The following is a 15,785-nucleotide window of genomic DNA, read 5'->3' as shown; positions in this document are numbered from 1 at the left end:
CCTGCTAGATGAGGCTGCACGTGGCCCATGGCATGCCAAGCGAATGCCTCACATGCCACCAAGCCAACAGTGTCAGCACCACCCAGGGCTTCTCTGTGCCAGGCCCTGCGGTGGGGACTGCAGCGACGGTGGCTGAAGACAGAGTGAAAAGAAGAGAGGATACCTTCAGAAAACTCACAGCCCATCACCATGGTGTCAGGGCAGCTAGCCGTACCTCCTGCACGAGGGGTGAGCTGCGGGACTGTGGACTGCAGGTCACCGCAAACATCCCAGGTAGTGGCAGGATACAAACTGGCATCCCCAAGCGATGGTGGCCATGGATGATGGGAGGAGAGCACCCCCCCAGCCTGGGGGCTGCAGAGCAGGGCAGGAGAGCGCTCGCCCTCATCCACACTCATGTCCTGGCTCTACAACCACAGAGAAAAGCAGAGAGTGGAAAAAAAATGAGCCGGGCTCTACAACAGGTCCCAGTATGGCCAGCACGAACAGGAGGCTGGAGTAAGTCTGGCTGATCGGGACGCACGGCCGGAGCAGGACAGGTCTCCAGCGGGTCCCTTCCCAGAACGGCGGTCAGCGCTTCCCAGCCCTCCCCAGGAAGCCCTGTGGCACACCGGCTTTAAATAGCTTTATTAGTGGAAGCTCTGCACCCACAGCCCCCACTGCAGGGGCTGTGGGGGTGCCAGGCAGCCTCATGCTGTCCCCCAGGGAAGCCGGGACTCCCCGGGGTGCAGAGCTGGGCTCACCCACACCATCCCTGCCACTGGCTCAGCCTGTCTCTGTCCCAGGGGGGCCGCAGCCTGAGCCTGGGGGTGGCCCCCCAAATTGTCCTCGCCCGACCCCAGGCCATCAGATGCAGAGGCTGAGCTCCTGACGGACGGAGCACTTGCGGCACTGCACCACGCAGCACCAGTGGAAGCGGCAAAGACAGTTCTCCTCCAGCACCACTGTCTCGTCCCGATGCCCTCGCCCACAGCATAGCAGGTCGCACCCACTCGTGTCCATGGCTGTGCTGTTGCAGATGCGGCCCCGGGTGCCCAGCGAGCCCGTCTTACGGTTAGCCGAGCAGAAATCGGGCGAGTCAGCCGAGTAGATGAGGTCCTGCTTGTCGGGAGGCTTGATGTTGTCGCCCACAGGGATGAGGGTTTTCCCGTCGTTGCCTCCCATCACCTTGAAAGCCCCGTTGAAGCGCTCGAGCAGGCGGTCCCCCACCTCGCGGAAATGGGGCATCTTCTGCCAGCAGGTCCGCAGGGTGCAGGAGCCCGACAGCCCGTGGCATTTGCACTCTGTCCTCATGTAGCTGCGCACCGCCTGGGGAAGAGATGGCGACGCTCAGCCCTGGGTCCCCCGCCTCCCTTCCCAGCACCACCAGCCAAAACCCTGCCTCTTGGTGCTGCCCTGGCCCGGGGGGGGTCGGGGGGGCGGGTCACAGAGGGTTTCCAAAGCACCTGCAAAGGGCTCCTGAAAGATATTGGGTCCATATTTCACCCAAAGCTGGTGCAGGTACATGGCTTGGGGAAGATAAAGGTGAAGGGTTGAGCTGGGTAGGGGCATGGGGGGTGATGCTTGCGGAGAGCAGGGAGCGCGGGGCCTTACCAAGCGCCCAGCTTCGTTGTTGTGCAGGTCGATAAGAGCTCGGATGTCATTTTTGCCTTTCTTGCTCTTGGCATCCATGAACTGCTGGGATTTCTCGTAGCCGAACTGCACGTCATCCCCGCAGCCTCCCCACTCCCAGGCCGTGCCCTCCGTGCCCGGACCCGCTGTGGGCGATGGGGGAGCCCGGCTCCGCGTCAGCTCACAGCCGCACTGCAGCAGCTCGCCCATGCTGCAGGCCTGCGTGATGGCGTGGCTCACCCCTGCCGCCGTGATGGCGTACACGAAGGCTGTCTCCCGGATATCTGCAGGGGAACAGCCAGGGCCGGGATGCAGGGTCAGCTCCGGCAAAGACTCTGCAAGCAAAGCATCCCCCCGCCAACATCCCATGGGCACTCAGACCTCCCCTTCTCCCCCTTCATCTGTGCTCGGTGCTGTTCCCCGGGTGATGCACCCACCCTGGAGCGGGCTGCCTGGGCAGGAGCTGTCTCTTGCAAGCAGATATGCAGAATTTGGGGGATGGCCCTGCCAGCGTTCCTCCACCCCAGTTGTAGGATTCTACGGGCACCAAATGTCCTGGCTCTCTTGCAAGGATGGGTGCTGCCCCACAGGAAAGAGGGCACCTTGGAGAGCAGGGGGGGTCCCAGGTGACCAGGTGGTACCCACAGCTTCCTCATGCTACCCTGCAATGTCCCTCCAAGCAGTAAAAATCCCATCCCCAGCTGCAAGCTGGCACCTGGAGAGAAGTGCTGCGAGGGACACCGCGGGTGCCACCCACCCCTCTGCAGGGTGGCAGTGATGAAGCTGTGCTGCCCGCTCTCCCCCTATACCCGCTTTGCCACAGGGCACTGCCTGCCCCCCTCCCTCTGCCGGCACAGCCTCCACCCTGCAGGATTATTTATTATTAGTATTTGCTCCTGTCTCTCTCTGCTCCGGGACACGAATTCCAAGCATCTTTCCCCTGCCCGGACCTGCCGCTTGCAGCCGCAGCCAGCGGGGGATTCTGGCAGCGGGGGTGCGGCACCCTGCTTGGGGGGCTCCCGCGCTCCCCCCACCCCATGCCAGGCAAACCTCTGCCCACCCGAATGCCAGGGCAGGGCTGGCCCCAGGTGGTGTCACACAGGGGGTGCCTGGGGCATGAGGACAGAGGAGAAGGTGTGTTTTGGGGGGTGCCCCATCCCTCCGTCTCCAGCACTGTGACTTGGAGGGGCTGTGGGAAGAGGGGTTCCTGGGCATCAGCTCCATGAGCGGCTCCTCCACAAGCCCACGCAGCACCTGATTCCCACTGGGTTGATAGGAACTGGACACACCAGTGCCTTTCCAGCAGTGCCACCCCGGGGACGAGTGTCTCCCCCCCTGGCCCTCCTGCGCCTCCTAAGCCACACGACCACCCGCCTGCTCCTGCCCGGGGCTGGCAGAGCCCTCGGCGGGCAACCCGCAGCTGGCAGAGGTCCCCGTGCCACCCTGCCAGCCGGGGCCCCGGGGGGATGGCGCTCCTCTGACAGCTCCTCCAGACACGTGGCTGCCCCCAAGCCAGCCTGCCCTGGCACGCCGCACCTGGCACAGGTGGCAGGGAGGGAAGGGGGGACGGCCGCGACTGCACCAGGGAGGCCACGGCTGGGAACTGGAGCCCGCTGCAGCATCCTTGGAAAGAAGAGGCTGTCAGATGGGAGGTGTCCATCCGATGGCAGCTGGGAACCCCAAAAATGCTGGGATGGTTTACGCAGTCCCTGGAGGCTTACAGGGACACTGGTGCCTGCTGGCACCTCTCAGTGCAGGGCAAGCTCTCTGCTTCTGGCAGCCCTGGGGAATTCCACGCCTCTAGCTGGGATGTCCCATGTCCTCAGAGTGGCAGGGCCTCCCAAACTCACCACTGTCCCCAGGACATTGCTCATCTCCACTGACCCAGCAGCTGGGCCAAACAGAGCGTGGTGGCTCCTTCAGCATCTCCATGCCTGATGCCCTTGTGTCTCCTCCAACCCAAGCTGCCCTCGGGTACCCGACAGCTCATCCACCGGCATCACCCACTCGCCACCTGGTCTGGCCCTGGCATCCTGGCACCATCACGCTTCCAGCCTGGAGGCCTGCCTGGCACAGATCCCACCTGCCTCGCTGCCAGCTCGGTGTGAAAATAGGTGACTCCAGAGGCAGGAGTGTCCCCTGTGTGCCCTGGCTCTCTGCCCCTTGACTGAATACACCTCCCTGGTTGGGGGGAACCCATACTTGCAAATCAGCTTCTTAAATGAGCCTGCCCCCCGCCACGGGCCAGTGTCTCCCTCGGGGCTCCAGCTCTGCCCCCCACTGGTACCCGCAGCTGCTGGGTGCCCAGGGCGCTCTGCCCTTGCCAATGCCCCCAGGGAGGCTACCTTGACCCCCCTGCAAGGCCCAAGGGATACCCGCTCTGCCTTGGCCTGGTGGATGCACCAGAAGGAGATGTGATGGCCGAGAAGACTGGGGCTCGCTCCAGCATCTTCATCTGCCCCGGCCCAGGGACCAACGTGGGAACAGGGGCAGGACTAAACTCACCACCCACTAAGTGGCCCTACCAGCCGGAGGTGCTTCGAGCACCCCCCGCTTCCCTATCCACCGCTCCCTCCCTGGGGAGCGTGGCAGGGCTTTCCCATCCCTTACAGACTCAGGGGAGCCCCCTCGCTCTGCCCCTGCTCTGGCTTTGACGCATCTGGGCTGAGCTTGGACCACTGCAGCCACCTGGCTGGGACCTGCCCATCCCTCCCTGCCACCCCGCCCCTGTCCTTTGGGGTGACATCAGGGTGCCCACCCAGCGACAGAGGGATGGGGGGCAAGCACTTCTCTCCTCTGCTCCCTGCAAGGCCAGAAGGAGGGGTCTGCAGGGCACCCATGGGGCGAGGGGCAACTCCCAGGGGCTGCGCGCCGCCTCCCACCGGGCCCCTTCCCCCAGCACACCCCGGGGTCCCAGGGGAGCAGTAAATCACTGCCAGACGAGGGTGCATTCTTGGGCTTTGTGAAGCCCCGCACTGTCTGGGAGCATCGGTAATTGCTTCATTACAACACGGGGAGACATGTCCCGGCAGTAAAACCTCAGCGTGACTGCACCGGGGAGCACTGAGCAACCCCCTGCACACAGACACACACACACACGGGTTTGCACGCCCAGACTCTGCTCCAGGAGTCCCGGGGAAGCGCGTGACCAGGCGGCTGGAGGCTTTTTGGGAGATGGGACGCCGAGGAAGCGCTGGCCTTACCCTGCTGCAGGATCTTGCCGAAGTACTTGCTGTGGCTGGTGCAGTTCCAGCGGCGGAAGCGGAATTGGTACTGGCATTCCCGGACGCCCAGCTTGGTGCCCTTGGCCACCTCCTGCACGATCTCTGGCTCCAGCTGGCACAGCTCCGCCTGCTTCCCCGCCAGCCGCTTCGTCTTGCGGCAGATGCTGTTGGGGTCCATGACCAGGGGGCTCCCCACTGCCCTGCAGGAGGGACAGCGAGCAGAGCAAAACCAGCATCCGAGCCCGGGGGGGACCGGGGTGGGGATGGGGCATGGCCAGACCGGCTCCCAGGGACGGAGCAGGGCCCGGGGCAGTGCAGGCTCAGTGCTGAGCCTGGGTGACAAGGGGACATGGAGAGGTATGCAGGGAGGGCAGGAGAAAAGGCATGGGTGGCACCTGCGTGCCAGCACCCAGGGGATACCTTGCCCTGCCCAGCCAGTCGGGGAATGGGGGAGATCCCCAACTGTGGGGCTGGCCAACTGGAAGATGATGCTGGCACATGCCACTCCACACCCTGAAGCCCTTGGGGACATCCCTTGGGGTGATGGCAGTGTCCCTGATGGGAGGTGACAGAGACGCTGTGTTGCTCAGCACCTGCTCTTTGGGTCTGGCGCTGACCAGGCACAGCCCTGGCATCGCGGTGTGATGGATCCCTGGTGCAGTTGCAGCTCCCGGAGCCCCGTGGGCGCAGCGGGGAGCCCAGCCAGCGCTCTTGGTGCGCCTGCCCCTCTCCAGGGGGGCTCGCTGCTTTACCCCGTGGGAGACAAGCTAAGTGACCTTGCCAGCGATAAAGTCCCTTGGCTGCTGGCCAGGCTCCCATGCTCGCCTCCCCCTACCCAGGCACCGGCCCTGAGGGAATGGAGCCGCGGGCGCAGGCGTGCGAGGGAGGGATGCAGGTGGCATCGCCAGCCCTGCCGATGCCAGCGCGGGAGGGCAAGTCTCAACTGGGCCCGTGTCAGAGGTGGCTCCTCCTCGCCAGCACAGCTGGAGCGAGGTGCCTGGCTCTCCGGGCTGGGAGGCAAAGTCTGAGCATGACGCCGCGCTCCCCGGCGTGCCGCTGGCTACAGAAACTCCTGTACTTTCCCCACACATTTTGCCTGGAGTGCCCTCCGTGGCACGGCTCGTGCAGCTGCGCAGCCCGCCAGTGCTGTGCCCCGTGCCGGGGCGGGCGATGCTCCAGCTCCGCCGCGGGCAATGCCAGAGCCACAGCGGGCAGAGGGCAGGCACGCCATGCTGACAGCCTCCCGCCCACGCCGCCCGTCCCATGGCACGGAGACCACGTGGCCATGGGCCACCTGAATTTAGCACGCCCCAAACACAGCCCCACTCAGCTCCCCTCCTCGCCTCCAGTGCCGCTCCTGTGGGCTCAGAGCTCGTCCTGCTCAATAACATAATTTTCCTGGCTGTGGTTGCCCACAGGAACCCAGGGCTGGACTCAGCATCCCCCAGCGCTTTGGGATGCCCAAGGACTATGAGACCACATCCCCCGGGGTCCCCTGGGGAGCAGCGCCCGGGCGGTGCGTGCTGCCGGCAGCCCCGCTCGCTGGGGAGCACCGGCTGCGCTGCAGCTTCCAAACCCAGACCTTTATAGTCTGGCCAAGCCCCAGGGGCTTGAAAATCGCAGGCTGAATCTCGGTGTTTAACCATGTTCTGGGTTTCCTTTTCGCTCTCGCGCAGCTGGGGGGCTGTGTTCGGGACACCAGGCTGCAGGACTTCACTTGCCATCCTGCCCCTGGTGCAAACTCCCTCTGAGCCCCTTGTTTGAAGCTCGAGGTCCTGCCAGGGTCCCCCTGCCCCACGTCAGGCTCCCAGGCTGCCCGCATCTCCTGCCCACCAAGCCCCTGCTGGGTTTGGGGAGCACGTGCCATCTCACACAGCCTGGAAAAGGAGCCCTTATGCTTTGGCTGGAGGTTTAAAGGGTTAAACAGCTCAACCGAGAGGCACAGCCTGGAAAGGTGACCTCCAGCAGGGAAACCGAGGCAAGCCCACACCACTGCTGGGGAGCACCCCTCTCCCTGTGCTCCCCGCAGCTCGGTTTCCCTTTGCTGTGTGATGCACGGGCACCTCTGCAAAGGGATGGGGCAGCTGGGGAAGCATCGCGGGGCTCTGGCGGGGCTGGCACAGATCCCCCCTCGATGGGGAAACTGAGGCCCACGTGGAGAGCCACCAGCGAGCCTGTCCAGTCCCATCCCACGATGACCACATGAGGATTCAAGCCTCAATGCTGGGGTCCGAGCTCGGCCTTTTTGGGGACCGTGGGCTCCCGACATCCAACGGGATGGAGAGGTTTGGCCGCCTGCTCTGGCGGGGTGGGGAAGAAGGGGAGCCGGGACGGGACTTTCATTAAGAGACGACTCTTTGTACTCATATAAAAACGATGCGCCGGCCCCCCGGGGCCGTCAGATCAAATGCTGAACTGCAGCTCACCCTGGCCCCCCGGATCAGGCCGGGAAGAAGAGCTCAGCCCCGCGGGGCCGGGGGGCGGCGGGCGGCTCGCCGGCACCGTGGGGGTCCCCAGCCGTGGCCCAGGCGGCGGCGAGGCCGGCGGGAGCGCGCGGGAGCTCGCTGGCCATGTCGGCGAGGCATGGGGTGGGCTGCCTAAGTCCGGCGCGATATTAATTTCCGCTGGGCTCTGCTTTCTGGCGCGGGGAGGCTGCCGGGAGCCCGAGAGCTGTTTTGCTTTGGAGGGGTTGGGGGGGGCGGGGGGGCGGGGGGGAGACAAGGGCAAGAAAAATGCTGCCAAACTGCTACCGCTTTGGCAAGGGCTCCGGCGCGGGGCCCAGATCTGCCTGAGCTTGTCCTGCTCCAAGGCCTCCCGCATCTACAATTAAGGTGCCCCACCTCTGCCGCCGGGCACTCCTCCCCCTGCCCTGGTGAAGGAACCGGGTCGCCAGCCCAGCTCCCCCCAACCCGCCCGGGGCACCCCGGCCCCCCGCCGCCTCCCGCCCGGCAGCTCCCGTCCGCGCTCGGCGCCTCGGCAGCATCCCTCCCGCCTGCCCCCGGCGCCCTTCGCCTGCTGCCGAAACTGCCGCCGCGTTGCTGCCGACTCTCCCCGAAAGGAGCCAGGACGATGAGCCCCACTTTCCTCCCTGATTCCCAGCACCCCTGTGCAAAGGAAACAACTCCCGTTGCTGAAAGGGGAAACTGAGGCACAGAAGAGGACCTGCAACACGCTGCCAACCTGCGGCTGTCGCCCCTTCGGCTGCCGGAGCTGCAGCCTGAGCCTGGTCCGGGTGACACACGGGAAGCAAGAGTCACGGGGGCTTCTGATGGAACCCCTGTGCTCTGGATGCGATCCCCGCTGCGACAGAGCCGGGGGCTCCTAAAAGGCATAATCACCAGCTTGTCCGGCTCAGCTCGAGTATGTCCCAGTCTGGTTCCCAGCCAAAATCATACACCAAGGAGCCTGGCACAAGTCCCCATCTCCCCCTTGGACATGGGGGTGGTGTGGAGCAGAGCTTCTCCTGGCCCCTGCCAGAGGACCGTGATCAAGGGGAACCAGTGGGGTCCCAGTTTGCAGGGAGCCGATGGAGAGAGGCTGGCAGAGCCATGTGGTGAGGAAGAGGATGGTCAACCTTCACAAACATCTTGAGTGGAAAAATGTCTCCTTTGGTCCTGACGGCCCTGAAACCCCGAGGGAAAGCAGCGGTTGTGCCGTGCCAGCTCCACGTGGGACCGGCCAGGTCTGCACCCATTGAGTACTGCTGCCTGGGCGTTCCCATGTGGCAAGGGGACCACGCTGTGGGGTAGCAAGGGCATGGCTTGCTTCGCATCCAGGTCTCCATCCCAGCCCCTGGATGCCTTCAAGCAGGGGATGCAGGGTGCCAGGATACCTGGCCCATCACCCTGAGCCCACAGGCACCTCTCCACCTGCTTGGAGAGAAGAGAGCTGCAGGATGCCAGCCCTGGAGAGCCAAGTTCCATCCCCAGGTCACCCTGCATGCCATCCAGTAGTGTCACACTCAGTGACAGCCCAGCAAGGAAATCTGATCCGACGGGAGCCCGTCTCTTTCCAATCTGTGCAAGCAGGGCAAGGGACACACACATGAATTTTCACCCGTCTTTCCCTTCATCCCACGCAGGCGCGTAGCGGGTACCCGGCCCCTCACCCAGGGCGATGCGTGGGTGCTGCCACTAACTGGGGCAGCCGGCTGCGGAAAGCAGAGCAGGAGGCGCACGAGGGGTGAGTAAGCCGCAAGTCAGTGCCCGGGGGGCACGGCCAGGGCTCAGCTGCCGAGCAGCACCGGGGGCACCGAGGGAGCAGGAAATGCCGTGGGTCGGGGAGAGCAGGGGGACCCCATTCCCTGCCCTCCTCCTCTCACCTCCTCGGCAAGGACAAGATGCAAATAGCTGGGAAACCACCCAAAGGAAAGAGGTTTTGGCGTGGCATGGTGTCAACCCACGGACCTGCCGGCTGCAGGGTCACACTGAGGCCGGGCGCTCGCGGGCAGGAGCTGCCCAAGCTTGTGCTGCGGGTACCGGGGGGATGGAGAGAGCATGCACCCGTAGAGGCGGCGGTCCCAAAGCCATGTTCAAGCCCTGGAGGGGCTGGGATGAGAAGAAAGGGGTCCACCCACCCCTGGTCACTGCGTCCTTCCTCCAGGCACTCATGGAGGCTGGAGTTGGGATGGCATGAGGGCTGGGCCAGCATATGGCCAAGTGTGAGTGCCACGTGTGGTAGCAGGACCTTGTATGTCCGTGACCCCACCCGAGTGAATATCGAGGTACGCCCAGCTCTGCCCAGCACTCTCCTGCACAGAGGGGATTTGAAGGGGTCGAGTGTCTGATGCAAAGCCCGTCCGAGCCCTCCAGCTTGGGGCATGCACAGGGCAGGGCTGGGCAGCCTGGGTGTCACCGTGGGAGAGTGGAGGTGACCAGGAGTAGGGACGAGGGGGAAAGTTCAGTTGTCTTTGGGGGAGGACACAAGTAGCCCAATTCTGGAGTCGGTGCCATCTCAAAGAGCACAAGGGAAACATTTTCTCTTTGAAGAACCCAGTGGATCAGCGGCTGCCCCAGAAGGGGCACAGGGAGATGCCACCGGACAGGGGCTTCCTCGCTGGGAGGTGCTTAGCTGCCTGCAGGGCACTGCTCCAGGGGTGAGGGCATGCCCGGGACGACCAGGCAGCCCAGTCTGCTGGGCGCCGTGAGGGGCCGTGGGCTGTGGGGTGGCAGGTGTGGGTCAGCAGGCCCAGGGGGTGACTCACGATGCTCACCCCAAGGCATGCAGGCAGGGCCCTACAGCCCAGCAGCCTGCCCTTACAAGCTCTGCGCAGCGTGGGTGCTGGTCGGGGCGGCGGAGGAGAAGGGGAGGCCATCGGCACATGAAACCCACCCAGGGGTGTGTGGCTTCAGGGGGCGTGGGGCCGGGACCCCCTTGAGCAGGGGTGCAGCCACGGGTGCCAGCAGACATATCCCCCCTGAGCTGGCGTCTGGAGACGCGCTGTCTGTGGGCATGCGTGGGAAGGGGATGCAGGGCAGGAGTTTGACCTTCCGGGCCCCCTCAGACTCACAGCTGGAGCAGAGAACATCTCACTCAGGATGGTTTTCCTCCTTACTCTCTCTTCCACCTCCCGACTGCTCTCGGCCATGCCCTTGGAGAGCCGATGGGCACTGGGGCACTGGGGAAGCCTGGCTTTGCTTGCCCCCATCCCCACGGTGCCTCCAGCCCTGCGAGCACAGCCCAACCACAAACCGGCTCAGCTGAAATCCTGCCCTGACCCTGCCCGGGGCTCCTGAGACACCAGGTTTGCCTGCCCCATATCCCTGCACCCTCCGGGCCAGCCCGGGAGCCCCAGGCGGTCCCTACCTGTCCTGCTCAGGGAGGAATTCCTGCTCACAAGGAGCTGGGTGAGAAACAAGAACAGATGAAGGGAGGAGGAAGAAAGAGAATTTACAGGGCTGGTGGGAACAAGGGGAGCCTATTCCCTGCAGCCTGGCACTAACCAAGGGACCGGCAGCACCTGAATGACACATCGTCCCCATCGGCACTGACCACAGCTGGCTCCCCTCCGCTGTGGAAAGGTCTGTGTGTCTGCCCGTCCCCCTGTCCCTCTGCCTCTTCTTAGACACAGGGGCACAGGGTATAGGACAAGGACGACTGTATCTTCAGTGAGCCCTATGGGGACATCCCACCACAATGAGGATGCTCTTTCTCAGGCTATGATGTCATCAGCATGATGTCACTGCTCAGACATCGCACCTGAACCTTTCTTTGTAGATGCAGCCGTCTGCCAGGATCCCAACTGGTGCCGTTACCACCCGCGAGCAGCCGAGCCCTGCTGTGTGCCTGGGCTGGGGACCATGACCCCCAGGACCCAGCCCCGCTGCGCCCCGCTGTGCCACTCTCACAAATCAGTTAGTTTGTCACCAGCGTGGTAAAAAATGCCTCAAACAGGCAGCCCCTGCGTCCCCCGGCACTGCACAGCCAATGCACCCAGGGGTGGGATGGGGGCGGGGGGTAAAGACCTTCCTTTCTTGCCCAGGGGAACATGCCCCCTTGGCTAAGCACCCATGGGTGCCCCAGGTGAGTGTGCAGAGATGCACACACGAAGGCATGTCACCAAGGTCCCTGTGCATCGGTGACAGGGTCAGTAAGGAACAGCTCTACCAATGCCACCAGCCTTGGGGCTTCCAGGAGCCCTGGCACAAAACATGGCTCCACCCCTGAACCCTCTCCTCACCAAAAGCAAAACCCACAGACACCAGTGCTACCCAGACCTGGGAGAGGGGACAGGTACTGGGAGCAGGCGCGTGGGAAGATGCTCGTCTCAAGCTGGCTCAAAGGGCCGGGCAGCGCCAGGACCTCTCTCCCCCGCATGGGAAGAGCTCCCTGGAAATGAGCAATGATCTCAGCCGGGGGCCAGAGATCCCAAGCTCTGGGGGAAGCAGCTCATGAATCAGCCGGCTGCTCCAGTGCCCCATCCCGGGAAGCCCGGCATGTCCGTTTGGTGGTGCTGGTGGCCTCATCCACACATCACCTCCTCCCGGCTCGCTGGCTCCAGGCTCCAGAGCGAAGCAGAGTGTGCGCTGGTGATCCCCCTGCGGCCACTCCACTGCCCAGTGCATTCGGCTGCACTGCGTGCAGCTGGGTTATTATTCTTAAATTAAAGGTTCCTTTTCTTCTTTTTTGAGAGAAGAAAAAACAAGTTTGACCCCTTGCCCTCCTCTGCCAAATACTGCTAATTCCCCAAGCCGGCGCTGCCAGCGCACGCACAGCATGGTCATGGCACCAGCAGGACCTGGGCTCGGCGGCAAGAAATGTCTCTGAGCAGCCGGGGTGGAGGGCAGCAGTGCCCCAGCACCCTGCCATCTGCCTGCCCCCGAACTGAAGGCAAAGAGAGCTCCCGCTTCACCCCTGCCCACTCCAGCCATGGGCTGGGTGGTTGATGTCCCCAGAGATGGGGTGCAGGGCACGAGCTTGGGGGTGAGGGCTCGCTGGGTGGGTAGTGAGGATGGGGCAGAGAAAGTGAGGAGAGCTGAAGGGACAGCCTTGTGTGTGGAGCAGCAGTCTGAGAATTAGCCAGGGGAAAACCAGCAGGACGGACCGTGCCCCGGGATCGCGCAGCTACCCCGAGGCAGGTGGCGAGGAGCAGGGGGACCCTCAGCATGCACCCTGCCCCTGCCAGGGCTCGCCCTACCTTGCGCTCCCCTCCTCTAGCAAAAAACCAAGTCAAGCCCCTCTCAGAGCCATGTTAACTCCTTCCCCGGCAATAAACACAGTGCTTGGGCTCTGGGGCCAAACTCTCAGCTGGTGTAAAACCATCCGTAACAGTATGATTTATACCCACCAACGCCCCCCCTTTTGCCCTGCACCCCTGGAGCCAGGGCTAGCGAAGGGGATGGAGCCGCGGAATAAATCACTGGCGGGCAGGCCGGGGACAGGGAGGGGAAAGGCTTATGGAGGGCTTTATTTTAGGGGTCAAAAGAGTGTGACAATGTGGAGACGAATAGCCTCAGATAATGAATGATAGCCCGGACGGCACGCCGGGGAGCTGGAATCTAAGCACTTAAAACCGGATAAAGACAGGCTGGGTGAAATTCTTAATAGATTTAAATAGTTCATGTTTCGACAGATACCTGGGCTTTCCAAGGCTGGGTCCCAGCTCTGCGCCTGTAATGAATCCCCCACCCCCTCTGGTATCCTGCAAGGCACCGTCTCTGCGTCTCTGCTTTTGATGAAGGCACCATTACAAACAGGGGTTTTGTCCCCGCCACGTCCAGGCCACCGCTCAGGAGGGGACACCATAGGGACCCTTGGGCTTTTAATTAAAGTTGACTTATTGGAGGGATCTGGAGGCCCCCACCCCGCCTTCCCCACCCCACAGGCACACAACCCTCTCAGGCTGCGGGCTTGGGGTGCAGGGAGGCAGGCTGCAGCTCCCTCCACAGGACCTGGGTGCCCCGTACTCCTGGGGGTCCCCCAGCCTGCTGTCCCCAATGCGCTCGTGTGCCCGAACCCAGACAGCGTGGGGGTGCCCCCGAGCTGGATCCACCTGGCCAGCGAGCAGTGGTCCCCACTCAAGGGGTGCCCTGGGTGTAGGGGACCCTGTCCCCAAGCTGGGGTGGGGGGACCAGCCCCAGATAGCAAGGGACCCTGCGTGCCCTCCTGGAACCCACCCCGGGGTGTCCTACTCACCACCAGAGACCGATGATGTTGGCGGGGCAGAGGAGGATGAAGAAGAGCCCCAGCTGGGTTCGAGAAGAAGGCAGCATCCTGCCAGGGCTGGGGGGAGCTCCGAGCCCCCTCCGCGCCCCCCGCGGGGAGCCGGGCAGCCGGGCTCGCCGCCGCCCCGAGGGTCCGGCCGGGGCCCCGGCGGGTGGGTGCCCGCTGCCTCGCTCCGCCGGGCCGGGGCGGGCGGGCACCACGGCCGGCGGGGCTGGGCTGGGCTGGGCTGGGCTGGGCAGGCACCTCCGGGCGGCTGGAGCGCGGCGCGGAGGCTGCTCCGGAGAAGGAGGAGGAGGGACGGGGCTGCGAAAGCATCTGCCTCCGACAGGGAAACCGGAGCCCGGGGGGACGGACAGGGCGGGCCGGGCGGGGGGACTCCTGGGTGCCAAGCTCGACTCCCGGCGCGCAGCCACGGCCACGGCGTGGCCACGGCCACGGCCACGGCCACGGGCACCCTCCGGCAGCGGGACGGTGGCCGCAGCCTGCCCGGCCCCGCGTCCCGCCACCGCGCTTGGACGCGCACTACTTTAGCGGGGTCTGACTGGCACAGCCCCGTCCCCCGCAGCCCCGGGGACCTGGCACGGCCCCGCCTGGCACGGCACGGCTCAGCCCTGCAGTCCTTGCGGGAGCCTGCCTGGCACAGCCCTGCCTGGCTCCACTCGGGGTCCTGGCGCAGCCCTGCCAAACTTGGCCCGACCTCGAGGTTCCCCGCGGGACCTGCCCATTGCTCTCCTACTCGACCCTGACACCCCTGGCATGGTCTTGCCCAAACCTGGTGCCCCTGCGTTGCCCCCCAGCACAGCCCTGCCTGGCCCCCATCCCTGTACTGGGTCCACCTGGCTCTGTGGCGCTGCCTGCCCTTGGACCAGTCTGTCCTGCCTGGGGACACTGGAGGAGTGATGCCCCAACTATCTCCCTGCACTCGGCTCCAACTCCTCTGGGGAGACATCCCTGGGGCCGGGGCACACGCAGGTGGGTGACAGGAGCAAGCCCCAGGAGCAAAGAGACCAGGAGAAGAGTGTTTACAGTGATCTCATCTCAGGTGCAGCCGGGACCCAGGAGGCAGACAGCCCCCAGCACCGGATCACAGCAGGCAGCAGGAGCTGCCTGGGGCAGGAGGAAGCTGAGGGGCCTGGGAGGTAGCGGGGGGCCACACCAAAGCTGGGTGGCCGGGGTCAGGAGGAGCCAGTTGCCTGTAGGCTGCCATCCCAATTTTCTTCCCTCTGCGCAGCCTCGGGAATTGTTTCCCAGGGCTCATCCCAGGGCCCCGGGTCTCCGCTTCCTCTTGCACCATCCGTGACTCACAGCAGAGCCTGGGGATGCAGCTCCCAGCCCTGCAGCATCGGGGCCACAGATCCTGGGCCTGGGACAGCTGCCCTAGGGGACGCGGACCCACCTCTGCACCCACCTCTGCTGAGCGTCGAGCCAGCCCTCTGGGTTAAAAAGGGGTGTCTGCCAACAGGGATGGGCAAAGCAGAGCACCCTCACTGCTGGTGAGCTCACCCCTCCCTCCAGGAGGGTATCACCTTTAGCCCCTGGCTTGCCCATCACTGGTCCCCTTGCCCCATTACCAGAGGCTTCTCCCCTTCACCCGGGCACATTTCGCTCCCCATCAGCAGCGTTTGGTGGTGAATGACTCAGGTTTTGTCTGCGGCTTGGCACAGTTCTCCTCTACCTCCTGGGTGCAGGAGGTAAGAGACTCCCACCAGCTCCGGAGATTTCTCACCTGCTCCTTCCCTGCCCTCTCACACAGGGATCGGGCTCCCAGTCTGCATCCTTGGTGTGGTGACCAGGATTGAGCTGTCCTGCTGCAGCATGGGGACGCGGGGACCTTCCCTGAGCTGGGCACTGCATCTGGGCTGCTGCATCGTGTCCGGTCCCCAGGGTCTTTTGCTTTCACCCACCAGCTTCCATCCTACCTGCCCCACGGGAACCTGCCCCTATTACCTCAAATCTAGGGGAGAAGTCAGCAACAGGCAGCTCTTGGGGAGGGGACATCCCTGCCAAGGCCGGGGACAGGGTGACACTGTGCCCGGGGCCCCAGCCCCTGCGGGCAGAGCTCCGCGGCAGCTCGCTGTGATGCACGGCTCATCTGCCGGCGTGTTGAAAGTGCCTGTTGTCCCCCCGCCCCGAGCGCCCGGCCTCCTCGCAAAGGCAGCGCAGGGCAGGTGAGAAGCCTTTATCTGATTTCCTAAGGGCAGAAAAATCCCTTTGATTTTGCCCTGAAGAGGGGAGCGGGAGGAGGGGGAGCCCCGTCCCGGCGAGCAGGTGCGGCTGGCGCACAGC

General features: G+C 64.4%; 1 protein-coding gene across 2 annotated transcripts; it reads right to left on the bottom strand.

Annotated features, from left to right (window-relative positions):
* Nucleotides 1–612: 612 nt before the first annotated feature.
* WNT6 (Wnt family member 6) lies at nucleotides 613–13,664 on the bottom strand. Of its 2 annotated transcripts, XM_075153931.1 has the most exons (4): nucleotides 13,470–13,664; nucleotides 4,815–5,035; nucleotides 1,594–1,895; nucleotides 613–1,308 (listed from the first exon to the last, which is right to left on the bottom strand). In XM_075153931.1, the coding sequence occupies exons 1-4, from the start codon at nucleotides 13,544–13,546 to the stop codon at nucleotides 847–849; spliced, it is 1,062 nt and encodes a 353-aa protein (XP_075010032.1). In that variant the 5' UTR covers nucleotides 13,547–13,664; the 3' UTR covers nucleotides 613–846. The 2 variants fall into 2 exon arrangements, with proteins under 2 accessions (XP_075010032.1, XP_075010031.1); XM_075153930.1 differs by lacking the exon at nucleotides 13,470–13,664 and having other exon boundaries at nucleotides 4,815–5,122.
* Between the last annotated feature and the right edge of the window lie 2,121 nt (nucleotides 13,665–15,785).

The sequence above is a fragment of the Calonectris borealis genome, chromosome 6 (genome assembly GCF_964195595.1).
Source record: "Calonectris borealis chromosome 6, bCalBor7.hap1.2, whole genome shotgun sequence".
NCBI lineage: Eukaryota > Metazoa > Chordata > Aves > Procellariiformes > Procellariidae > Calonectris > Calonectris borealis.
Note: the sequence above shows the minus strand (reverse complement) of the source record. Positions and strands in the feature narration are given on the sequence as shown.

Excerpts from the sequence above, each read along its gene's own strand:
- WNT6 (XM_075153931.1), bottom strand. The coding sequence starts at position 13,546 with ATGCTGCCTTCTTCTCGAACCCAGCTGGGGCTCTTCTTCATCCTCCTC. Across the intron at positions 5,036-13,469 it reads AACATCATCGGTCTCTGGTG|GGCAGTGGGGAGCCCCCTGG; the intron begins GTGAGTAGGACA and ends TCCCTCCTGCAG. Across the intron at positions 1,309-1,593 it reads ACAACGAAGCTGGGCGCTTG|GCGGTGCGCAGCTACATGAG; the intron begins GTAAGGCCCCGC and ends TCTCTTCCCCAG.